Raw genomic sequence first — 25,529 nt, 5'->3', positions numbered from 1 at the left:
TGTGTTTATTGGCGCCACAGTGCCTTCTCTCAGAGGACAGAGATAAATGCCACGAGCACTGTTGAAAAACTGGCTCATTGTGGCAGGTGTACGAATATGAAAAATTATATATTAATAAGAATACTGAGAGGTGGGCTAAAATTTCAATTTAACAGGTTATCACACTTGGTTGTACACCTCGGACAGGCCTCTGAGACCCAACATCGCATAAAACAAAGCTGTGGCGATGTCAACCACTGGTTTGAAAGTTCCTGTTGCAAAACCTCAAGCTCACTTCCACAGCTTGGTGTTTAAAAGATCCATGTGAATAGTGAACAATGGCAGTAATAGTAAGTTGCTATTAAGCTTAGAAAGCATTTATAGGGACCATGTGGAGCAAAGCAAATAATATTGAGTGATGCGAAGCATCCACTTACCACCTCATTTAAAATGGCACCATCACAGGCACCACATAGGTTACCCAGTTAGTGTGGCCAAAATCATCCCTAAGATACAAGGAGAGGGAAAGTGTCTCCATATTCTGTGCTCATATGAGGCATGAGGATTGTGATCTCCCTGAACTAACACAGTTGCTGACCTCTGTGCATGTCAGCCATATGCGGCAATGATTGCTGTTTTATACGTGCTCATAAATAAATTGACTTGACTGCATCTGAAAAGCAGCAGCTCTCTCTGAAGTGCAGCATGAGTGTTCTCTGCATCAGCATGCTGTGGTAAGTTAACAGGAGGTTTATTGTGAAAGGAAAGCAGTCTGAGTACGTCCTGCCGCTCGGCTCTCGGTGCAGAGGTGAAGTCGCTCCAAACGTCTCTGAATTTCACGCCGCTGTGCTCAGGCTCTGACCCACTTCTTTCACTCAAAGCCTTCCTTTTACTTCAGCAGAGATAAACAAACACGAGCTCCCCGCGAGGTGTTTCATTACCAGCCGAGACGCTCAAACACCATTCAACACATTTAAACAGGAATAACTCAGCTGCAACAAGAAGACGGGGTTTTGTTGAACTGGAAGTTGTCATGCAGGGATAATGTGGTGACATGATGATGAGTCAGTGTGTTTCTGTGCAGTGTTTTCAGAAACTGATGTCTCCTGTTTCTGCTTTTATTGTTTTGGAGCTTTTTAAAAAAAAAAAAAAAAAAAAAAACATTCTCAGAGAGAAATGTAAATGAGCATCAAGGAAAAGGCAGCTCGTTAGCGACTCAGAGGGGCTCCACAGGCTCATGTTTAACATCAGGAACAACACCAGAAAGAGTGTTTCTAATGGTACTGTTAGACTAATCATTGGTTTTTTAATATACACCACATGTTAAAATGTTTTTGTCTAAATGTAGATTTGAACCAAAGTTCAAGAAATGTTGTAATAAGATGCAAATTAATGGTGGGTATTTTGGCCTCTGTGGATAATTTTCCCCTTCATAACAACGGCGTTAACTTTGGTTACAGACAAAAGATCGGACAAAGTTAAAGCGAGGAACCAGAAGAGAGTGCAGCTACAGTGGAGAAGAAGATAACTAACAGTTATCTGGGGTTCATTTCAGGAGTCAGAGACAAATATAACAACTGTATAGAGGAGAATATTTGAATAAATTTGCAGTATTTGGGGTGTGACCTCTATGCCTGACAGGTCGATGGTGACATAAGCACCACTATGGTGTTTTTCACTCATGTTCAACACCATAAACTCATCAGGGAAGAGTTTCCAGAGTTCGAGGACCAGCAGGTTCATTTCTTCATAGATTTCTTATCAATCAGACTTCCGAGGAATAGCCCCCTGCTGGTAATGAGAGGGAGTGCAGGTTTAAGTGATGAGTTCATTTCAAACTACTTTTCAAACAGTAAGTAATCTGAGGTCTCGGAGGGTTTATTAAGCTTTGTGTAGCTGCTGCTTTATACTTTTGTTGCTTGGTCGGAGCAGAATCAAACTAACACATTACCCTGGAACCTCCAAGCCACACTGTGCAGCTCTTTGGCAGCAGCTTGTTCTAAATTTGAGGGTTTAATAGGAATGAATTATTAATCAGCATAATTCAATCATCTTAGTCTGATTGTTCTAAAGTCCCTCCAGTGTTTGCTGAGCCACTTAATATTAAGGCCGAAAGACAGTTTCTAATCAGCCGTTCTGAAGAGGCCAACGGGCAGATTCATTCATCACACAGATATTTCCCCAGGTGCAACATCAGCCCACAGTCGGTTATGAGCTCTGATCCACAGCGGCAACAGCGGGGAGGAGCAACCAGAGACGAAGAGCCGAAGACGAAGCAGCAGACGGTTTAGATGACACGGTCCAGCAGTGTTGTGCAATTAAACACAGCAAATTCTGCAACTGAGCACAACTGCAGCAAGACCTGAAACAAACAAACAAACAAAAAAACTTGTGAAACTCAGCAGCAACAACACAGCAGCCAATCCAACTGCTGTGATTAAACACCTGCAGCTCAACACAACAACTTACCTGCAGCAACAATTGCAACTAAAAACAATAATATTATAACAACACCTATAACTGTATACAGCAAGTCCTGCGGCAAAAACTGCTTAAACTAAGGATGACCTAGTTTATTGGTCCGGGTTGCAGTGTTTGCTTGCAGAAGCAGGGCCGGACTGGTAATCTAGCATGGTCCCGGTGAACCAAGCCACTTTTGGGCGGATGGGTCAGTTGAGGGGCTGCACTGGTCCTACATGCACTGAGAGCAGTAGTTTAGTGCAGAAGAAATGACTTAAAGGCAGAGCTGAAAATGTAAGACAGAAAAAGAAACTAAAAGTAAATTTAGCAAAATTGTCAAATTAACCGACATGTTAGCTATCGAATCTCCTGCACAGTGGACAGTACCAGTAACAACCAGCTACCACGCTGAAATTAACGTGGTAAGAAGACAGATGGATGGACATAATTAGGAAGGGAGAGATTTATTTTTGATCATGATGAGCTGCATTGACCGAAAAAGCCAGGGCCGATTATTTGTCCCTGTCCGGCCAGAAGTTGCTCTAGTTTTATTTGTTGCAGAAATGATTTCATGCTGTTAGTCGCAGCTGTAGCAAAAAGGTTTTGTTGTTTCTCTCTGAAAGTTCTGCAACTTGTTGAAAAATGTAAATGTTGAGTTTTCCTCTCAGCAAAAGTAAATATCCGCATCCATATACGGATCTGAGAAAATTAAATCTATTTTCCTTTTTGATATGTCTGTGAAGGTTCTCAGTCATCCAGGTTATCATAGTCTAAGGAGCTTGGAAAGAAAAGCGTCTGGACTTCTTTAAGTTGCTTGAAGACGTTTCACCTCTCATCCGAGAAGCTTCTTCAGTTCTAAGGTCAAATGGTGGAGAGTCCCAGATTTAAGCCCTATGGGAGTGTCCCCCAAGAAGGTCGTGAACCTCCTATTGATCCTCTACCTAATCACATGAGCCAAGGTGTGAAAACGGGTGTGGGTCACAATCAGCCAAGGCTTTGGGTGAACCCACTGTGAAACCTAGCCCCACCCTATCATTTGATTTACTGAGGTCAAACGGCCCAGGATGTGAGTGGGCGTTAAGACGACTGGGAAGGGGTCGTAAACCCCCGCCTCTGTTCAAAGATGGTCGCTCACAGTGGACATAGATGGCTTCTTTCACTCATCTTTCAAACCATCTGTCTTCTCTGTCCAAAATGTGAACATAGGCATCCTCGAAAGAGTGACCTTTGTCCTTTAGATGCAGATGGACTGCTGAGTCTTGTCCTGTGGAGGTGGCTCTTCTATGTTGTGTCATGCCTTTATGTAGTGGCTGTTTGGTCTCTCCAATGTAGAGGTCTGGGCATTCCTCGCTACACTGTACAGCATACACCACATTGTTAAGTCTGTGTTTAGGAGTTTTGTCTTTGGGATGAACCAGTTTTTGTCTGAGTGTGTTGCTGGGTCTGAAGTACACTGGGATGTCATGCTTGGAGAAAACTCTCCTGAGTTTTTCTGAAACACCGGCTACATAGGAGATAACAGTGTTGTTGCATTTGTCTTTCTGATCCTCCCTAGATGGTGTCTGACTTTTTTTCTGTGCATCTTTGCTGATTTGACAAAAGCCCAATTAGGATAACCACATGTTTTAAGTGCTTCCTTTACATGTGTGTGTTCCCTCTTTTTCCCTTCAGGCTTAGAGGGAACATTTTTCTGCCCGGTGTTGTAGAGTTCTGTTGGGAGTCAAAGAGGATGTACTGGTCCTTTTGTGGGCTTCTGGTAAACTTCAATGTTTAGGTTTCCATTCTTCAATTTTTTCCATTTTTTGATGTGATGTGGGGTCTTCCCCACCAGGGCTGTTAGGATGCCAGCAAGGTGTTTAGAAATGTTGAAAAATTGGCTGAGTTTATGCTGCTAACAGTGGGTCTGAGTGGGACCCCTTCTTTGTGGATCTTAGGAAGTCTGTAAATACAGGGTATGGCATTCTCTGGGTATAGACGATGATATGCAGGGCGGCCGATGATTTTGTTCTTTTCAAGGTCTGGAAGCCAAGCAATAATTTGGTTGGATGTTGAGCTCCATACACAAGTCCAGTTGAAAAGAAACTCTGAGAGGAAACAGTAGAAGCTCTGATAACTTAAATTATTTTATTTAATGGAGACAGCATCGGGATCATTAAGAAACATGCTGCTTCCCTTTAATTTGTCACTGTACTAATTGCTGTCCACGTTGCAGGGCAATTAATTCAACCTAATTAGAGATCCATTTGCAAAAGCCTAATTGACACGTAGATCTGTTTGCTGAACTGGCGATTAGAGCGTAGACGCATGAAAAACTGTGAGCACTGAACAAAATGACTGTGAGATCTTAACGATTTAATCAAATGAAATTAATTCGAGGCGGGAATGTGAGGGCAGGTCTGCTGCGATGAGATTATTAAAGAAACGGAGTCAAAGCATCAACCTGACAGCTGCACCAGAGTCCATTCAGAAAACACTCAATTTTAGCTCCACACATTTCAGTTCTGATATTCTCCTCTTAAAGAAGTAAACATAAGGGCACATGAGACACTAAATATACTGATTACTCAGAACAACTCAGTGAACACATGAAAGTGTGAATGAATCACTGAAATACTTAAGTCAGCAAAAGGATGGATTTATCAGGAACTCTTTATCAGCAGAAAAAACAACAAATGAAAAATAAATATGAATAACCTGTGAAATTAACGAACATGTGTGATTACATCTGTGGAATAAATGAGCTAGTGAAGAAATATAGGATATGTAGTGATATTAACTATATATAACTATATATATTAACTATATACAATAAATTTAACAAATGACTTTACGGTGGTGTGACTGCATGACAATAACTGAGTGTAATGAACACATGAGCAAATGAGTGAATGAAGTTAAATCCACGTTGTTGCTGGACTTTTGTTGGTTATTTATTTCAGCCCTCCCGAGCTCTCTGATGTTCCGCATCTCTGCTGATCAGCAGCGCATCAGCTTTCTGGGAGGAGGCGACGCCTTTGATTCGCCGCTTGACTGAATGAATCCCCAAAAACAGGACCCCGCTGAGTGGCGAGGGCCCGGCCCGACTCGCAGTGACCCACCGCGCACAGCAGGAGGCAGCAGCTCGTGTTACAGCAGCCAAGTGTGCAGACCCGCTCAGCAGTCACATGTTTTACTGACATGAAACGGAGAGAAGCAGAATTCATTCATGTTTCTGTAGTTTTAGACTTTTATGGTGTTTATAATAAATGTTTCAGAGGTTCAGTTCTGCTCTTTTTCTTTTCTTTAATTTGCACAAAATGCCTGAAACGTCACATCAGTGGGAAATGATCTTGAAAATAAAATACTGGATGTGATATTTACATTTCCTTTTACCCTTGCAAACACCTGCTGCTCTCTGTCACATGACTATGACGTCATATGTTTCTTGTTTTTAATTACAGTTGCAGCCCAAAGTAATTTTAGCTGAGTCGATGCCTCACATGCAGTGAATTTATATAAAAGATGGACGCAGTCTAAACATGAGTTTGTTTAACCTGCATTCTTTCTAATGTCCAGCAGAGGGCGACTCAGGACGTCTCAGGTTGTAAAATCTGTTCGATCTGATCGTATTGACCTCTGCGAGAAAATGAGCCTGATTTCAACGTACAATTATAGATAAATCATGTTTTATCTTGTTGTTTAGTAGAGACACATTAAAACAGAACAGACTACAGCAGGAACATCAGACCTGTTTTACATAGTGGCATACGTCCACTGCACTTTGACCTTAAACTGGACTGTGAGACTCCCAAGCTCATTATTATTTAAACATACAGGTGCTGAATGTCGCACTGACTGTTTCCAGCCTGCACTCAGTTATTATACAGACACATGAAAACTGAAACTGCTTCTTATTCTTATTCTGAACAGTCTTCTTGCTGCAGCTGACTTTCTCCAAATGTTTTTAAAAATGATTTTTATGAAGATCCTGTCAGTCTGGATCATTAGTTGTTTTTTCATTCGTAAAGAGTGAGCCGATGAGATGTTGGTAAATAGAAGCAGGATTTAAAATCTGCTCTCGGTCGGTGTGAAGTGTCAGCTCTGTGTGTTTTATTTAAAAGGCTTAAAGAACCTCTGTGGGCCTGCATGCTGGCGCCTTCCGCATTAAACAGGTTTTCTCTTTTTTCTGCTGCCAGCTTTTTCCATTTTCTCCTCGCCAGCTGGTCAGGGGTCTCCCGCTGCCCGCCAGGCCCACAGCTCACTTCCTTCTTTCTCCAGCACCTGTTCCTATTTGGCAGGCCGGGCGGGATGCTGGAAGCTTGGAGATGAGCCATCTGCTGCCCAACTCTACCGTTTTACCCCCGATCCCTCGTGTCTCTGCACGCAGCCATGAGGTTTTCTCGCCGCCTTTTTCACAGCACTGCTGAGACGAAGCTGAAGCATAAATCAGTGTTTAGCTGAAGCAAGAAGCTGCAAGTACAATGCTGAAATCACGACAGCAGAGCTCATTTACCTCATGTAGATGGAGCCACGCTCGTCTTCCATCTCTGAGGCTGAAAGTTAGTCTGAAGTCAAATCACAGGATTGTTTTATAAACATGTTTAACGCTCAGTGGACATTTCCTGCTTCTCCTTATTTTCTGTCATATGTGAGTCGTTCCACAGAAAATCACTGACCTTCCACAACCAGCTGACCCCGAAAGAAGATGGTCCTAGAATTTAAGCGCAGCTTAAAGAAGACGTTTAATATTCTCTGTACTGTTCTGAGCAGCCATTAATTCAACAATGTGAGCCTTCAAAATTTACCCAGAATGCACGTCTAAGATGAATCATTGAGCACACAGCTTGGCTGATGTTGACTCCTCACAGGTTTCCTCTGCTTCAGCACATCCAGCTCATAAACATTGGGTGCTCCTCAGCAGGCTTCCAGAACCTGCCCAATCAAAGAGAATGGAATGTTTTGATCACTGTTTTTTCTATGGATTTTAAGGATTTGGATAACAAATAAAGGAGTTTTTAAATTGGAACTTTGAGTAACGCGTCAACATTATCCCCCTATTCAGCTACTCGGCGACTCAAAGGCTTGACGGTCGCCAATAACTATTAATGAGAAAATCCTCAATGAGAAAGCACTGTATACTTTCAGCTTTAGACACCATGATATAAATCCAACGCAAAGGTTCACTCACTGATGAAGTAACAGTTTTTGCCATAAATGTTATAAGTGGACAGACATGGATTTCAAGGTGCAGTTTAACCAGTTATGGAATGTAGTCATACAACCTACTGTGAATGCCGGTTGTATGACTATGTTCTAATAATACTTTCAGTTTTCTTCTCACTTAAGCTGCTCTGCTGAAAATACTCTGTGAGTTCAGACTTAGTCTTACAGTCACAGAGCAGCAGGAAGAAAACAAAATCAGTGTCTTTCTGTATTTTTGTACCATCAGAAGAATCATAAAAATAAGTTTGTGACTGGAAAGAGTCACAGAGATTATCTTTAAGGCTGAAACAACAACTCTAAAAGTCGAGTTTTGTGACATATTTCAGACAGAAAGATGGAGGATGGATTAATGATGATTGACACAGTTACTGTGACTTTAACAGATGTGACAGTAAATACTGTTTGTGTCCTGCTGCACATCACTCAGGTCAGCTGTGATGCAGATTTCAGGGTCATGCTCGTGTAGTTTGTAATGAGGCATATCTGAGTGGTTAGATATCTATAACTGTGACTTTTACTCCATGAAAATAATTCAAACTTCAGAGGATCGGTGAAGCAGAGAGACGCCATCAAAGTCAGAGAGCAGAATCAGCAGCTGTCCAACAGTAAAGACTGAAACAGGGAGGAGAGAGCTGTGAGACTGATGGAGACGATTTGTTTTACATTAACTCTGATATTTGATCACTTTGTTCAGTTAGAGTCGAATAACATGTGCAGAGATGTCGCTGTGTGACCGATGCACTCCAGTGGCTGAACAAACAGCTCTCCACGGGTTACAGTTGTGCCTCAACATCTCAAACCAGGTCTTCAGTTTTCTGCAACCACAGAGCATGACTGACCTCTGCCTGCATGAAATAATCAGCTGATCTGAGCTTCTTTTGTCTACCCTCTTTTTAACAGACCAACATCCATGACTGGGGAGAGTTTTTACCCTAAATGTCCTTCCTGGCATAAAGTGTTGCTGTAAGATCTACCAAATGACCCTTTGAACAGTCCTCTAATGTTTTCACTGCAGTTTGACTTTTGTCCAGCAGGTGGATTCACTGCACAGCAGGCTGTCAGTTCTCTGCAACTTCCACATAAACATGAAAAACATGAAGAAAAAAAACGTACACGCCACATTGTTTTGTTTGCTTTTTTATTCATTCAAATTTAAATGAATGTTACAGCTGCTGCTGTTGCTGAAGCCCGATTATAACAAACACTGAATCAAACATCAGAAACACTGACAGGCGTTTCTAATGTTTAAGAAACCTACAGTGAACTGAGATGTAGCTCACAAAACTATCAGTAACAAATCAATGAAACAACAATATTTCAATTGTTATTATTTATTTTATTTTTTAAAGGCAGCATGGAGGTTAAATTGGGGGTGATAACTGAAAAAGCTTAATTGTCCTTGTGTTTCAGCCAGGTTTTTGGGACTGCCAGGAGCAACACTGAAGGAACATATGGAGTCAGCAGCTGACATATACAGTATCTCACAAAAAGGAGTACACCCCTCACATTTTTGTAAATGTGTTATTCTATCTTTTCATGGGACAACATTGAAGATATGACACTTTGATACAATGTAAAGTAGTCAGTGTACAGCTTGTATATCAGTGTAAATTTGCTGTCACCTCAAAACAACTCAACATACAGCCATAAATATCAAAACTGCTGCCAACAAAAGTGAGTACACCCTTAAGTGAAAATGTCCAAACTGTGGCCAAAGTGTCAATATTTTGTGTGGCAACCACTGGAGTTCACTACATCTTCAGAGGCTGCCACTGGAGTCCTCTTCCACTCCTCCATGATGACATCATGGAGCTGGTGGATGTTAGAGACCTTGCGCTCTTCCACCTTCCATTTGAACATGCCCCACAGATGCTCAATAGGGTTTAAGTCTGGAGACATGCTTGGCCAGTCAAGTACCTTTACCCTCAGTTTATTTAGCAAGGCACTGGTCTTTTTGGAGCTGTGTTTGGGGTTATCATCATGTTGGAATACTGTCCTGTGGCCCAGTTTCTGAAGGGAGGGGATCATGCTCTGCTTCAGTATGTCACCGTACATGTTGACATTCATGGTTCCCTCAATTAACTGTAGCTCCTCAGTGCCAGCAGCACTCATGCAGCCCCAAACAATGACATCACACCACCATGCTTGACAGTAGACAAGACACACTCTCTTTGTACTGGTTTCCACCACACACCCTTGACACCATCTGAACCAAGTAAGTTTATCTTGGTCTCATCAGACCACAGGTAATCCATGTCCGTAGTCTGCTTGTCTTCAGCAAACTGTTTGTAGGCTTCCTTCTGGGACGACAGCCATGTGATGCAGTGTGCGGCATTTGGTCTGAGCACTGACAGGCTGACTCTCCATGCCTCCAACCTCTGTAATAATGCTGGCAGCACTCGTACATCCATTTTCAGAAGACAACCTCTGGATATGATGCTGAGCATGTGTATGGGCTCAAAATGTGGTCATAAATATTTTGTACTTGTAAATCAGGATTTGTATTTGTGAAAAGAATTTGTGTGTGCGTAAAAAAGATTTGTGTGTGGACTTAGCCAAAAAAAACATGTGAATCTCTGCAAGTTGCAAATACGAATTCTGACCCTATTTTTCTTCCTTTCATCTGATTGGTCAATGTCATGTCAAGCACAAATGTAACAATCGAATCAGAGAACAGATGGGTTTGGCTGTCGGAGGGGAGCTTTTTTGAACTAACCCTGCATGTTTTACCTGTGCAGAGCTGCCCCTTCGGAGCAGTGGTGGTGCAGAGCTTGGCCACTGGACCACAGATTGAAAGTCACTAGGGCTTGTGACCATTAAGCAAGACCCTTCACCCTGCATATAAAGTTAAATAATCACCGGTGACATAATTAATATTTAATATAATTTATGTGCGTAGTATGCATTTACCTTTGCGTTTTTTAACCTTTTATTATCGTTTTAAAAAACATATGGACTACAATTCCCAGACTAAAGGCCGCTTTGTGGTGCGCATGCGTGAAAAGTGGGCCGCGCAAACCCATGCGAATATACCGCTCTGTAAAATGGCGGCGTAAGGAGGTTTGTTCAAAAACACAGAGCGGTGTTACCTGTTAAGGTGTTCAGCCAGACGTTACCTGGAGCTGTCAGAGCCGCGCGGAGGCAGAGACCGGACTTTACGTTACAGACAAGGTGCGTCACATTTACCTGTTAACAAAAAATCATTAAACGCCGGAAACGAGAGGAGCTCGTGCCATTAGCCTGCTGGCTAACATTAGCTGCTTGTGAGCGGCCCGGTTAGCTTGCTTGTTTAGTTCCGCGGCTAACAGCCAGAACATGATGTTAGACACCGGAGTGGACAGGCCAGGTGGCCTCGGTGTGTGCTCCGGTAATGGTAGGCCACTTTATCAGGAGCCAGTTTTTCAGTAATCGGAAATCTGAGTAAAACATTTGTTAGAAAATCTCTCGGCTCAGGTACACAGGTGATTGATTATACCCGGAAAGAAGCGCTAACCGAATCAGGCTAGTTGATGGTTAACCCGGATAAAGGCTGCCTGACAGGAGTGCTTAACCCTGTGCATTTGATTTAGTTAAACATCAGCTTTCCTTGGACCGCACTAGGAATTCACAGGTATGTTTCAACCTTTACACCATCCAGAATATTCGAACAGCAGCTCCACCACAGCTGTTTATAGTCGATTAATCGGTGATTATCGGCCTCCGTTAATAACTAAACACCAAATGAAGCCGGGTTTTTGGCGAAAAGCTGTAAAGAATTTGGAGCTTTTTATCATTTGACGCACTACTTTCTTTTAGCAAAATGCTCAATTTATTGTTTCACATTTTGAGGTGAAACCTTTAAATGTTCAGAATAGCCATCCAAAGCTCAGATTTACACCTGTTGTTACCTGTTGCCTGTTCACTTGAATATCAGGTGTTTTATTGGAGAAAAAGCAGAGTGGTGTGTTCAAGTGAAGTAATACTGAAAGTAGGTGAGATAAAAGCTCAGGTTCAGTAAGTTAAGGTTCAGTCTGTGGGCAGCTTTGGACATCTGTGGATTCTTCCACAGATTTCTGTTCTGGAGCATTGAGCCAGATCTAGAAGATGAGCAGAAACATGTTAACAGTAGTGATATTAACAAGAAAAGTCAACTAAAATAGTTCAGATTAAATAGTAATTGTAACAAACTGTCCATAAAATTGAGTAATTGTGCTAATGGACAAACTGAGCTCTGTTATCTGATTTACACCAGCTGGTTAATCAATAGTTATCAATAATAATCCTGTTTTGTTTTTGTGTTCTGAATCTTTTCTACTTCTTATTCAGTTCAATTCTGTAAAATGCTGGTTAAGATGCACTAAACCCTGGAAAAACAATGAAAGAGAACACAAACTGAATTCTTATGTTTTGTTACAGAGCCAGTGGGATGGCGAAGAGGATCGCTGATAAGGAGCTCACGGACAGGAACTGGGATCAGGAGGAGGAGGGCGAGGAGGTAAGAGGCCATGCTGAAACTGTAAGTCTGGCTTCAGGAAGTTGGAATTATGTGAGTCTGACTTTCTTGTCCTCCTTCAGGCCGGGACGTTTTCAGTGGCGAGTGAAGATGTGCTTAAGAATCGAGCAATCAAGAAGGCCAAACGCAGAAACACTGGAACCGAGGTACGAGGAGAAAACCATTGTTTACCTGTTGCGTCTGATTATAATCATGAAGTAATCTGAGTGTTTCCCTGTTTCAGAACGAGGGCAGTGGAGCATTTAAAGGCTTTAAAGGCTTCTCCTTGACCGCGGCGGCAAGCAGCAGCTCAGCTCCAACTCCAACTCCGTTCTCCGGGTTTGGGAATGGCGGAGGCTTCAAAGGCCTCGGCGGCCTGACGAATGGGAACAGCGGCACGCCCTCCTTCGGAGGTTTCGCCTCGCCTGCAGCGTCCTCGTCTGCACCTGGTGAGCAAAACATTGATCAGCTCGATCAGTTATTGATCGGAAACTATTTCCTCTTTATGTGCCTTTCCATAGTTTCAGCTCAGATTCCCGTTCGTCCTTTGAATGTGATCCATAAATGAGCTTTCTTTTTGTGTTAAAATGTCTTCATTAGTTTTTAGAAGCTTTAAAAATGCTAAGACATGGACATGATGAGTTTATTGATCTCTTGTGGGTGTAAAATGTGTTCAGGATGCTCACAGCAGTTCATCTTTATGATCGATTTAAAAAAACCAAATTTTCCGGCTCTTTGTTTTAATAATAATAATAATGATGGATTTATATAGCGCTTTACAATTCCACTATTCATTCACACACTGGTGGAGGCAGCTACAGTTGTAGCCACAGCTGCAGACTGACAGAAGCGAGGCTGCCATATCGCGCCATCGGCCCCTCTGGCCAACACCAGTAGGCGGCAGGTGAAGTGTCTTGCCCAAGGACACAACCGTCCGAGCCAGGGCTCGAACCGGCAACCTTCCGGTTACAAGACGAACTGCCAACTCTTTGAGCCACGATCGCCCCGTGTAACTCTCTTATTCTGCTTCCTTCTTCCTAAGCTGAGCTTTCTATGCCATCACTAACACTTTCTCCTTCCTCGAAGGTCTGACGTTTAACGGGCCATCCTCGGCTAAACCCGCCACTGATATTGCCACCAAGCAGACCAATGGCTCCGCCACCAGTGCGAGTCAGAGCTCCAGCAGCAGCAATAAAGAGTACAGCCGGCAGCTCACGGCGCTCAACTGCTCAGTGCGGGACTGGATCACCAAACACGTGAACGACAACCCGCTGTGCGACCTTAACCCCATCTTCAGGGACTACGAGCGCCACCTGGCCAGCATTGAGCGCCAGTATGGCAGCGGATCAGCTGACGGAGGCTCCGAAGAGAAGAAGAAGCATGGAGGGACGCTGCCAGCCACGGCCGCAGTTCTTCCTCCTCCATCTTCCTCCAGCAGCAGCTCAGCGACCTCCACTCCTGCTGCCTTGTTCTCCTTCACCAAAAACACAACGGACGAATCAACCCGGGAGAAAAGCTCCGCCGCCGCTCCAATCCCTGCTGGAGTCACGTTCAACTTTGGCAAGAAGGTGGACAGCTCAGTTCTGGGTTCCTTAGGGAACAAATCGAATCCCCCCAGCTTCTCCTTCTCGTCCTCCTCCTCCTCCAGTCAGACCTCAGTGTTCGGAGCTCCAGGATCAGCCGCTCCGCTGTCCTTTAGTGGGGCGAAAGCCGAGGACGCTCAACCCACAGGTCAGCAAAACACTCAAATACATGAAGTTATATCTAAGTTTTAAAGCTGAGATTCTGTCTCATATTTTTTACTGTGAAGATCAAATAGGATGAGTTTGGAAATTATTTGAAAATGATTTTAAATAGTTTAAATAAATCAGTTAAAACTTAATCAGTGCTCATTTTATCAGCAGTTTGAAAGACAAAGATTCAACATGAAAGGAAAAAACATGATGTGATTTATATTTATATATAATTTTTATATTTTATTTAATTTTATTGATATTTTTTTTGTAGACGAAAACGGTGACGAGGAGTCGGAAGACCCGCCCAAGCCGGAGGTCAAAGAGGTGAAAGAGGACGATGCTTTCTACTCCAAGAAGTAAGTTTCTGAAATGTTTCACCCTGAAGCTGCAGGTCGAGCTTCAGCTTCACATAGAAATCAATCTGAAAAGGAGGAAACAGGAGCAGCGTTGTGCACAGAACTCAGAGCTGTGGTGCACCGCGTGAATGCAAGTGAAGTTAGAATAAATGAATTTCAGTCAAATATTTAATAAAAATTAACTTCACACTGCATCTTGAAGGTTATCAGGAGGAGGAGCTTAGTAATGCTTTTGAAGCCAGCTGGAGCTGATTGGATCACATTTTTAGACAAAGATGGAGGAAAAGGAGAGGGCTTAGAAAAAAGTGAGAAACTGTAGCTCTGTAGCTTCCAGCTGTTGGTTCAACTTCTCATCTCCCTGGCTGTTTGTCCTTTCCCTGCACTCACGGAGTTCACCTCCTCTCAGAGAGGAGCAGACAGATCATTATGTTATCCTATTGTAGTCATGAAATACAAACTTCCAGCAAGTTTTAAAAGAACACAATGAGAAATGAACTTGACCTGCAGCTGATGGAGGAATCTCCAACCTGCTGTAAGCGTCCTCCATCTTAGTAAGATTTAGAGAGCAGACTTTAAATCTTCATCACTAAAAACCCTGAAAGTGTCCCATCGACTCTGAACTTTGTTTTTTAAAAATAATCCTGTTTATTTAATTATAAGTGATTTGTAATTAATTTCTTGTCTGCTCTGCTTCCAGGTGTAAAATGTTCTATAAGAAAGAGTCAGAGTTCAAAGATAAAGGAGTGGGAACGCTGCACCTGAAAAAGACACCCGAGGGGAAAACTCAGATGATCATCCGAGCCGATACCAACCTGGGTGAGAGCATCGCGTCGACAGATTGATTTTATATAAAACATCTGATGTCATCACAATATTCAATCCAACTTGAGATTTTTTTTCTTTAAATCAAACAAACACATTAATGTCAGAGATGATCAGGTTTAAAGAATCAAACGTGCGTGATGTTTGTCAGGATGGTCACTGTGTCAGATTAGTCCTAACAAAAACAAAGGGGACAAAAATAGACTTTAAAGTGTAATCTGAAATAACACAGACCATTTAAAGTGGTGTAACCAATAACTGCTCACTTATAATTGTAATAAGCCGCATCAAACCTACAGCAGTGAAACATTTAATATGTCGAGCTTCAGGTTTCAGGCCCAGAAACATCCAAAACACCTAAAAGCATAAAAATAATCCACATTCAGCAGCTTCCTCTTCATGAGGTCTGAACTGTGATCAGACTGCTCCACCTGCTGGTCAGATACAAGCACTGCTGCTTCAACAATGAAAACGGATCAAATCCTTGATGACATGAAAAGACTCGATCAGGATTACTGCAGCTAATCAACGATATCAAAGATGAAGCTTTAAATTGAGAGCAAGTGAAACTTCTTCCACAAACAGCTGGAAGATCTGGAACTGGTACAGCTTAACCTCCATTTTTATCAAACATCAAATCCACAGATTCAGAAATAATCTGCAGATTAACCAACAGGAATCGCTGAAGGACACTAATAAAATATTTCTTTGTACTGTATTTTCTGCACTATAAGGCTCACTTTTGTTTGTTGGACCAGCTGGTAAATAATGATGTGCTACATGATTGCTAGCGAAACAGCTGTGTTAGCAAAACATAAACACAAAACACAAAATTAGAAATCTTCAAGGCACCAAATATAAATATTAATTTTAAAGCCGGGTCTTCTGCTTGTATAACGTTCTCTCCTCCTCCAGGAAACATCCTGCTGAACATCATCGTGCAGCCATCCATGCCATGCACTCGGGTGGGGAAGAATAACGTGATGGTGGTGTGCGTGCCAAATCCGCCCGTTGACGACAAGAACCCCACCACCCCCGTCCCCCTGCTGATTCGGGTCAAAACCTCCGAGGACGCCGACGAGCTCCACAAGATCCTTGAAGAGAAGAAAGCCTGAGCTGACCCCGCCCCACCTCCCCCAGGGTTTTAGCAGACTCCGCAGTGGTTTTAGCAGTGGTCATCCTCAGACTCCGCCCCCTCCCACGTGGAATCACTGACCTCTTCATCGCGCCGGTTTATCCACACACACATGCACACACCCCCGTCGTTTCCTCGTCTGATCACAACGAATTGGTCGTCAAACTGTGAATCATTTCTTTGAATCGTAACAATCGAAGCAGGTCGTCGCCTACATTCCCTCCGGTTCATCGCCGCCGCTGCTGTTAGACTCGTAGTGCTTCAGTTTTACGGTTTGAATCTGTCGAGTGACTGAACGAGTGACTTCCTGAGCAGTTTTTGGGGAGCGCTCTATGTAACGGGCCAGTCGATTTGGTTTTACAAATTAAATACCTGCAGTAACATTTCCTCTTAGAGTGTGTCTGCTGAGTGTTTTTGTGTTATTGCTCTGGAAACTATTTATTGTGTCGGCAGAGTTTCTACTTGGAGTGAATGTTCCCCCGAAGAGCGCGGCGTTTATTCTCTGTAAACACAGACTGTCGTTTTCCAAGTGTCCTTTGTGTGGCCTTCAGCTCGGCCTTCCAGATGCCGTCATCATCTGAGAACATTTGTAAAGACATTTATTGGAGAATAAAAGGAAACGAAACAAGCGGCTCCTCTGTTGTCTTTATTTCTGCTTCACCTCCACAAACATCTAGCACCGCCCTCCTGACGGGCTGAGTGCTGAGAATAATTCCAGTTTAATAGTCCCGAGAGAAATCAAGCTGAGCGCCGTGTCAGTCTTTAAACCAGAAATGCTGCCAACATCAGGAGGTAAAACTGCATGAAGCATCTTCTCGCCCGACAAGCAACCCAAACTCTGCCTTTAACACGTGAACATGAGGTAACACTTTCATGCTCATTCTTAGTTTTAGAAAACTCTTGCACTCGCCTCATTTCAGTGCAGTGATTTATTGAAGTGTAGAAACAAAAATGTAAAATACAGAATATAAGGCAAAAACAGTTTTGATGTAAGTACCTTTATTCTTCAGTCTGAACTTTGTCATCTCTGTGTCTGCAGGATATGATCTCCAGGCTTCACAGCTCTTCTTTGGATAATTCTGTTTTACATAGAAACACAGAACTATCAGGTGTGTTTTTACTGCACTGGCAGTGTGTTTGGGATCATTGTGATGTTGCTGCTGATCAGATGTGTGTATGTTCATAATTCATCAGTTTTAATAAAGATCACCTGATGACCTGTACATACTGAAAATGATTTCGATCCATCTCTCCATCAGAAGTTTTCCTCTGATTTTCAGTCCAGTTGTGTCATTTTCATAAGTCTGCCTTTCCCTGACACTTTGTCTTTTGTTTGTTTTTGTCCTCCATTTGTCCAGTTTACTCAGCTTCTAAGGACAGTGCACATCATGTATTGTTTTCAGTTTGCTGGTGCAGAAATATTATGTCAAAGTGTTGTTTGATATTTTAATCTAAACCAGTGTTTCCCAACATATAGGAACCACGGCACATATTTCACATTAACAAAAAAAATAATAATCACACGGCACACCACCAAACAAATGTCACAAAACGCATATTGATAATTTTTCCCAGCGCTGCAGCAGAATCGGATCGATTTCTCCCCACTATACCAATTTTGCTTTCTTGTGACCACTACTCATGCTATGGGCTTATCTGGGTTGGAATTTTCTCCAGGACCTTTTTTTTCCCCAAAAAATATTTATCTATTGCTATTACGCCCTCACTATGTAATTTCTTTGTCGCCTGTTTTACTGGCAGTTTGCAACCCATTTAATTAGAGCAGGTAGTTATACTGCCCTCTAGTGGAAGAGAATGTAGTTGTTCTGCCCATTACACCGGTCACTTAAAAATCAGGTGGAACCAGATAATCTTCCACTGCATTTTATTTGGCAAACAGTGATCTAAACAAATGAGTCGTCTATTTCGTGTAGACACGTGAGTGAAAGGTCAGCGTTGTGTTTTAACACAAACACACTCCTGTGAACACTGTCGAGTATAAGACCTGGAAAAGCCGCCAGTGTCCAAAGAACTTTCAAAGACCTTCAGGAAGACAAATGTAAAGAAACAGGCAGTGGTTCAAGACTTCTGCACACTACAGTTCCAGTGGTGGATGTTAACATGGCCAGTTGAGGTTGGTGTGTGTACAGTAATCCCTGTGATCCAAGGCTTCTGAGACAGTTTTTTTTCTACTTTTGGAAGGAAAGTGTTTTTTTTTTTATTTTGGTGCCCTCATTACTACAGCCACACCTGGTCCTCGGCAGGCTTCCAAAAGCTGGTCAACCAGAAAAAACAGCTTTTGCAGAGGGTGTATTTAAAGGGGGAGGACCTAACACAGCATGTTTACACTGAAGGGCTTCACCACAGCTCAGTGTAACTGTAGTAAGTCCACCTTAATGACCTGTGACTGTGGGGCTGAATTCAGACGACTTGACATTGAGGTGTTTTTCTGCTAATGTGTATTTCAGTAAATAAATGCAGGAGAATGTACAGAGAGTCTGGAAACAAAGGAAGAGACAGAAACATGCACATTAAGTGTGTCTGTGTACAAAAGCTGTGATGGAAGCATGAACACGTCAACAGAAAGTTTAACAAACTGCTTCCAAAAAGGCTGTAAAAGCGTTTTACAGTGCAAACCGTCACAGTCCGTCAAACGTCTCTCACTTAAAGCGCTTGTTAATCAGCGTGGATACATTCAGCTGGAGATCTATAAACTACATCAAAAACACTGACACAAAGAAAAAGGTGCAATACGACACGGAGGAAAACACTCTGAGCGTCGATGGCTTCATCTGAGAACAAACCAATACTGATGACATCTGATCAATAACACCAACAGCTGATCTGACTCCACCCTCAAACCTGAAAACACCAGGTGTTTGTAGTACAGCGTACATGCAAATCATTAAAACCTCAAAGTGTATTCTCGAAAAAAATTTTTTCCAATATCTAAAACTAATGTTAATAATGTAAGATGATAACATTACATCATTTTATCACAAACTTTGGATCAGAGTTGGAGTTTTTTCTCAAGGTACGACTTACTTTAAAAACAGATTCATTTTCCTTTGAAATTTTAGAGTAAAATTGATTTCACTTTTAGGAGGTTACTGAGATTTTCTCCATTCAGGAGGTAAAAGCAGTTTTCTTTAAATAAATGCCCTTAAAACTAAAATTTTTACTTACCTAGACTCAGTTCAATTTTACCCCCCTCCCCTCCTTACAGTGTTGAATTTGTTCCAGTTTTCTTAAAACATTTCTCAGCTGTAACTTTTTCCAACATCCAAAAAGATTAAGTTTTCACAGGAAACGTAGAAAAAGGAGTCGCTGTGAGTCACACAGAGTGATTCTGATTCTGGTGTTCTGATGATGCAGGTGAGGAGCAGGTGACGCTTCGAAGCCTGGGCTGGTTGGTGTGTCTAAAACGTCTCACAGGTGAGTTTAAAGAAACAGGAAGTGAAAAGAGGAGATGTTACACAGTCAGTGTGTTTAAGGCTTCGGGAGCTCAGAGGGACAAAAACCGGGAGTCACTTTAACATCAACAGCCGGCTGCTTCAGTTTCTTTTGTTCCCTTAAAGTTTCGTCTGGAACTTCAGCAGTTTTTCAAGTCTCGTCCAGTTTCAGCCGCAGGTTTGAAAATAAATCTGTAAAAAGTAAAAGCTGGTTTTTATAAGCTGCTTTTTTTCTTTTACCTTTTTTCGCTTTAGTGAGTCGACGTGAAAAGTCGAAAAAGTGATTTCGTATAAAGACGAGGACACGAGGACGGGGTCAAATACTGAATCATGGTTCAACAAGTCCTACTGAAATGATCCCAAACTGAACATGTCATCAGAATTAAAGCTGTATCTGTATTCAAACTCGTTTTAATTTGAACTTTAAAGTAGACTCAAAGATTTTGGACTTAAAATTTTAATTTTAGTCAAGTATTTAAATACTGAAATAATTTTGTGTAACAATTCATGAACTGCAATTTTACAATAGGTTTTATTTTTTAAAACTGAATATTTTTAATGAGCTTAATGAGATAATGCAACACAAAGAAAACTCATGGCACAAACTTGTGAAAAATCTTAAGTTCTAAAGTTCTTTTTAAAAAATTTCCTTCAGCGCTGACGATAAATGCTAGTATTAAAAACACTTGTCATAAAGTTACCATTAAATGTCATAGACGGGTTGCTTTCAATCATACGTACATACAGATAAAAGTTCAAACTATTTAGTGAATACTCTGGAGTGTTGGAATAAAATATGAGAATTTCTTCATCAGGATTACTCAACGTTAGCGTTTATGATGTTGCACCAGTTAAAATAATTCAAGATTTCTCTCAAAATGACTTTAATAGATTCTCGTTTTGTTAGTTGGAAATTTTCTGTAAATTCAGTTTTATTCATATAATCACAACAAAAGTCGCCTCCAAGTGTTTCACACTGGAAGGTAAGACAGAAGTACAAATTTGTGAAAAACGCAGATATAATAACTTACATTTATAGTTTCACATCTTAAACTTATAAAATTCATTATATACAACGAAATTAAGAACGCACAAGATGAAGTTGGGTCTTCAGCATCAGAACTGTATTTATTTTCTGTATTTTTGGTTCATTAGAACACATTTACTCAGAAAATCCAACATGAAGCGAGTAGTGTTTAAATAAAGAGTTTTAGTGTCTGAAGGACTCGTTTTACTGTTTGCTGATCTTAGTGAATGACTGAGGTCTGAGTCATTCTGAGAGAAATCTTAAGCTGAAAATGTAACTATTCTTTAGATGCATTTTCTTTCAGAAGGGAAAACTTTCAACATAATGAACAAAAATGATTATTTTTATAATACGTTTTCCTGTAAAATCTTTGATGTCTGATAATAAAATTCAACAACAAATATAAATAAATATGAAATATTTCATGTTTTCTCTACAAAAACAGGGGAAAACTTGAATAAGTGTTGTGAAAATGTGGGTCATGTCTTTGTTGAAAAAATGATCATTCTTAGAATTATTTTTAAAATTTTTGTCTTTAGTTATAATCCTGTAAAATGATTATGACAGAATCCTTAACTGACTGTGTCATGTGACACATATCACATGTCGTTTGGTTTAAACTGTGAACTCAGAAGTGAAAATATTCTGATAGTGAAGCTGCAATTGTACAGGTTGGTGTTTTATTCTGGAGTGAAGCGACCACTTCCTGTATAAGTCAGGTGGATTTGACCCCGCCGTTTCCTCTCACACAATCACTGTGACCCAGAATTTCACCCGTGGTGGAGTTTAAACAAGAAGTCCACAGCGAGCCGAACAGGAAGTAGGAGGCGGTCTCTAAAAGCTCGACCTTTAGTCAAGGCGTCTGTGAGAAAAGCAGCAGGTATTTACAGACAAAAACATTCTTCGCTCTCATTTCCGGTCAGTTCACGCAGAGGTCATGTGATCCTGACTCCGGGCCCATTTCCGTGGAGATGGCCGCAGGAACCGAAAGAGTCGGAGGCACTTCTCGGATGGCTGGTTTGTTCGTCGTCCCTCTGACGCCGTTTCTGCGTCTCCGGTTGAAGCGGCTGTTTGGTTGCGGGTCTCGGTCAGAACACCGGGGGCGCTGCTGTTGTCTCGGTGGCCTGATGCAGGAGGCACTTCGTAGTGATGCTTTGAGTCCAGCTATGCTATGTCATCAGGATCGGCTTCTGCCTCACCTCCAGGATGTCTGAAACACACAGACACAATAAATAACAGAGCGCGCACAATCCATCAGTGATCATCAGCACACATCTGCTGTCACTGACAACACAAAACAATGTTAATGATCTCCTGCTGGGCAATGAAAGACAAACATGATCCTGCAGATTATCCAAAGGCAGGTTTTATCCTTTATGTAACCCTCAATAGAATCAATATTATGAATTAATGAGACCTAAAATAAATTTAAAATGTCATTCTTTACTTCCTGCAGTTCCCGCAGTGTCCCTGCAGAGGGTAGTAGGGCACTGTGGTGCTGTGTGAGACCTCTGACCTGTGGTGATGCGGTGCAGTGGCAGGGTGACGTAGGTCAGGTGTGAGTACAGCAGGAAATAATCCTCTGCCCGGTTCAGTTTGAGCCACGAGCCGACCAATGAGCGCCCGGTGCCCGACAGCGAGCGCGAGCGGAGGTTTGTGGTGGTGTGAAGATCTGAACACAAAAAAAAAATAAAATTGAAAAAAATGTTATTAATAAACCAATTTTGGTAATGCTCTTAAATGTTTTACAGAGTAAATTAAAGATTTTTGCCCACTGAGGGTTAAAATTCAGCTTTAAGTAAAACCAGAACATGTCATGGCGCCATTTTACACTTACTGTCATTAAATTCTCCAGCTGGGTTTCTTACAGAGGAGCAGGAAGTTTGCTTACTGGAGGTTCAAAGATGATCAGATATCATAGTGGCTCTGACCATAAACCGTGCCAACATTTGATCGGGTAGCGTTTTTTTCCCCATAACTGACCAAGCAACATCCAGGAACCCAAAGTCTGAATTCCAGGACGAGTTTAGTTTACTGAGCGACAACCGCACAGGTTACATTTAATTAACTTTACTGATCTGTTTTGAGAACTCTAGGTAGCTAGTTTGTGACACATTCATGTTTCTGGATCTTTGATTACTTCAGGGGGAAAAGGAGATTTTAAACCTGCTGCTGAGAACTGCTGTATATTAGAAACGACTGTTTAATGATCTTTTATTAATGTTGTGTTATCACAAAGAGACTCACAGCTAACCTGATTAATAAACTGAATTAATTCAGGAAAACTTTACCTTCATCTTCCTCCTCCCTGAAGAACTCCTCGCTGTCGTTGGCAGAGTGAGACTTCTTCATCTCAGCGATCCGGTTTCGAGGCATCTTGCGCCTCAGAGACGGCGAGAAGAAGGAGGGGCGGTTCTTCTCCGGGGTCGGAGGCGTGCTGAACGATGTCACCTGAGGAAGGACAGCCGGTTAGAGTCCACACAGGAAGTAAGATTTAATCACATGTCACCGAGACCTCGTTATACAGAAGTGAGACGGGGAGGCAGAAGAGATGTTTCACTGGCCGAAATCCTCAGTTTCATTTTATTCGTTTGCAATCCAACCTTAAATTCCCGATGTACTGTAAATGTACGGCTGGTGACCAGAGCAGGGACACGAAATTCTCTAAAACCCAAACTGTTTGTCTTGTTGGGAAGTTTCACATTAATAAAGTGAGTCACATACAGAGATCGGAATCATCAATCGAGACATTTAAAAGCCCCAAAGGAGCAAATGTTTGGTTTTTTGTTTGTTTTTAAAAACAGGGGCACAAATAAACCCAAGAGGAGGGGCTCAAAGAAGGTTTCATAAAGGATGGCATCATCAGCAAAAAAGTATACTTTGTGTTCAGCTGTAAAGTCTTATTCAAGTAAAAATATATATATATATATATCAGAAGGCCTAATGTCGAACCCTGAGGGACATCTTACTCTGGAACAGCAGAGAAATTTGGCCTTTTCAGGAACAACATTGTGGATTATATATTTAATAAAACATCACAGGAGTCTAGGCTTTTCTGTCTGTGGTCCACAGGTGATCAGTGGTTTAATCTGCTGATTGTGCATCATTGTCCTGCTGGTGATGGTGGGATGATATGCAGCTTGTATTACAGAGACACAAGCCAACCTGAGCTAAAATGAGCTAAAATTAATTAGCAATTAACTGTGTAAATATCCTAAAATTCACACCTGACCAGCACCAGATTCTTTGGTAATGAGGAGAAAGTTTAGCTGGAAATCAGCTGAAACGTTTTCTTCTACATCTCTGTGTGATGTCCTGATGTTCAGAGAGCTTCCTGTTGGAACGTCGGGCAGTTTGAAGTTTATTTGTGGGGAAGAGCTGCTCCAATTAAGCCGAGTAAATTTATTCCTTCAGCTCTCCCATCGCTCCTGTCCTTGTTTCAGTAAACACCGTCACATCCTTTGGTTTTTTGGTTCATGTGAAGTTTTTTTTTTTTTTTTTTATTGTTCAGATCAATAATCAAAGAGTGGATTCATGCTGAGCTCTCCTTCCAGCAGACGTCTCTGTGAGAGACACATCCGGCTGTTAAATGATGCACAGTCAGTCCAGCTGCATGTATTATTGATCTCGACCTGATTTCGTCTGAGCAGAGCTTTGTGCCGTTCGCTCGACTCACTTCCTGAGTTTTGGGGTTTTCTGTTCTACTTCTCAAAGACCTCGGACACAGAAGTGAAACCACACCAGTGGTTGCCCGAGCCGAGCAGGTTTTCATCACAGCTCTAGCTCTGTGATGGAGATGAGCTTCAGGTGAAGACCTTCAGATTTCATTTAAGAGGTTAAACTGAAACATTCAATTAGCTGCTGAGGGATTACAGTCCTCTGTTGTAACTGGACAATTCAATCAAAACCCTTTTAATGCACAGATGTGGAGATATGTGGACTGTTCATTCACTTTTCTTTTTAATGTAAGCAGGAACAAAGGCCTGCACATGATTACAAAAGTGTCCAAGGAACTCTGATAGCAGTAAAACAGACTGTTATAAAAGAGGATGGATTGATTTTATGCAGAATGATCCTTTTATCACAACATAAAGCTAAGCGTACCATATCCAGCTCTACTGTAAAGAGGTTTTATAGAGCAAGCACAGGCTTCAGTACAAGGTTCAAACTGTTTATCGGCCTCGGGGATGAAAGTGAGATCAGACTTCAGCAGCTCAAAAACCTATTTAACTGTAACTCCACCTGCAGTGTTGTTCTGTGGTGGATGGTCACACGAGCCTCTCTGTGGTAACTCGGATTTCAACCTAATCACAGCTGGTCTCATCCTCTGAAGAAAAACTCGGCTTGAGACATAAAGCAGTCCTCTCCACAGAGTATTACAGTAAAGTGCTTACGTTCAATCACATTTGAGGTCATGAACACAGCTGTTCAAAAACAAAACCTTCAAATCTGTTGTGGAGACATTCAGAGGAGAAAAATGAAAAATCTCAAGACCGAATATTTAAACTGCATCTTCTCCCTCACCCTCTCGTGCATGGGTGACACCTGGTCCTCCTCGGTGCCGCAGGGGGAGGTGTTGCCAGTCGGCACCCTGCTGACGGCCATCTCGGCGTGACCTTTGCCCTGCGGCCCCTTCATCCTCACAAACTCCATGTTGTTGTACTTGTAGAAGCCGAAAGACATCCGCTGGGCCATCTTAGCAGCAACGCTCACCTGAAACACGACACGGACGTCAAACTGCTGACAGTTGATTGACCCATCACACCTGAGAGCTTCAGAGTCTGCAGGTGTTCTTAGCCCAAGTGTCAAGACTTCATAAATGTGAGCATGCTAAATGAGAACACATTCACACTCCTGTAGCATGTTTCTGCTAGTGTAGTGCAGGTGTT

General features: G+C 42.0%; 2 protein-coding genes across 3 annotated transcripts in view; one reads left to right on the top strand and one right to left on the bottom strand.

Moving 5' to 3' along the window:
- The first annotated feature begins 10,646 nt into the window (after nucleotides 1-10,646).
- nup50 (nucleoporin 50) lies at nucleotides 10,647-16,789 on the top strand. 2 transcript variants are annotated; one of them, XM_005734154.2, is made up of 8 exons: nucleotides 10,647-10,812; nucleotides 12,037-12,115; nucleotides 12,196-12,279; nucleotides 12,357-12,561; nucleotides 13,199-13,843; nucleotides 14,120-14,204; nucleotides 14,902-15,020; nucleotides 15,942-16,789. In XM_005734154.2, the coding sequence occupies exons 2-8, from the start codon at nucleotides 12,047-12,049 to the stop codon at nucleotides 16,139-16,141; spliced, it is 1,407 nt and encodes a 468-aa protein (XP_005734211.1). In that variant the 5' UTR covers nucleotides 10,647-10,812; nucleotides 12,037-12,046; the 3' UTR covers nucleotides 16,142-16,789. The 2 variants fall into 2 exon arrangements, with proteins under 2 accessions (XP_005734211.1, XP_005734212.1); XM_005734155.2 differs by lacking the exon at nucleotides 10,647-10,812 and adding an exon at nucleotides 10,880-11,251.
- Nucleotides 16,790-21,473: 4,684 nt separating this feature from the next.
- Nucleotides 21,474-25,529, bottom strand: part of kiaa0930 — a 19,490-nt gene continuing 15,434 nt past the window's right edge. The window contains exons 7-10 of the mRNA XM_005734152.1: nucleotides 25,165-25,353; nucleotides 22,932-23,091; nucleotides 22,157-22,312; nucleotides 21,474-21,850 (exon numbers count right to left, since the gene is read on the bottom strand). Of these exons, the coding sequence (XP_005734209.1) occupies nucleotides 21,810-21,850; nucleotides 22,157-22,312; nucleotides 22,932-23,091; nucleotides 25,165-25,353 (546 nt within the window). The 3' untranslated portion in view covers nucleotides 21,474-21,809. The remainder of the gene's footprint in view (nucleotides 21,851-22,156; nucleotides 22,313-22,931; nucleotides 23,092-25,164; nucleotides 25,354-25,529) is intronic.

This window comes from Pundamilia nyererei, unplaced genomic scaffold, assembly GCF_000239375.1.
Source record: "Pundamilia nyererei isolate P.nyererei 1_Seehausen unplaced genomic scaffold, PunNye1.0 scaffold00057, whole genome shotgun sequence".
In the NCBI taxonomy this organism is placed as follows: domain Eukaryota; kingdom Metazoa; phylum Chordata; class Actinopteri; order Cichliformes; family Cichlidae; genus Pundamilia; species Pundamilia nyererei.
The sequence above is the reverse complement of the archived record's forward strand: the minus strand, read 5'-3'. Positions and strand labels throughout refer to the sequence as shown.

Coding starts and splice junctions, on each gene's coding strand:
- nup50 (XM_005734154.2), top strand. CDS start 12,047: ATGGCGAAGAGGATCGCTGATAAGGAGCTCACGGACAGGAACTGGGAT. Junction 12,562..13,198: donor AGCGTCCTCGTCTGCACCTG/GTGAGCAAAACA, acceptor CCTTCCTCGAAG/GTCTGACGTTTAACGGGCCA. Junction 13,844..14,119: donor CGAGGACGCTCAACCCACAG/GTCAGCAAAACA, acceptor TTTTTTTTGTAG/ACGAAAACGGTGACGAGGAG.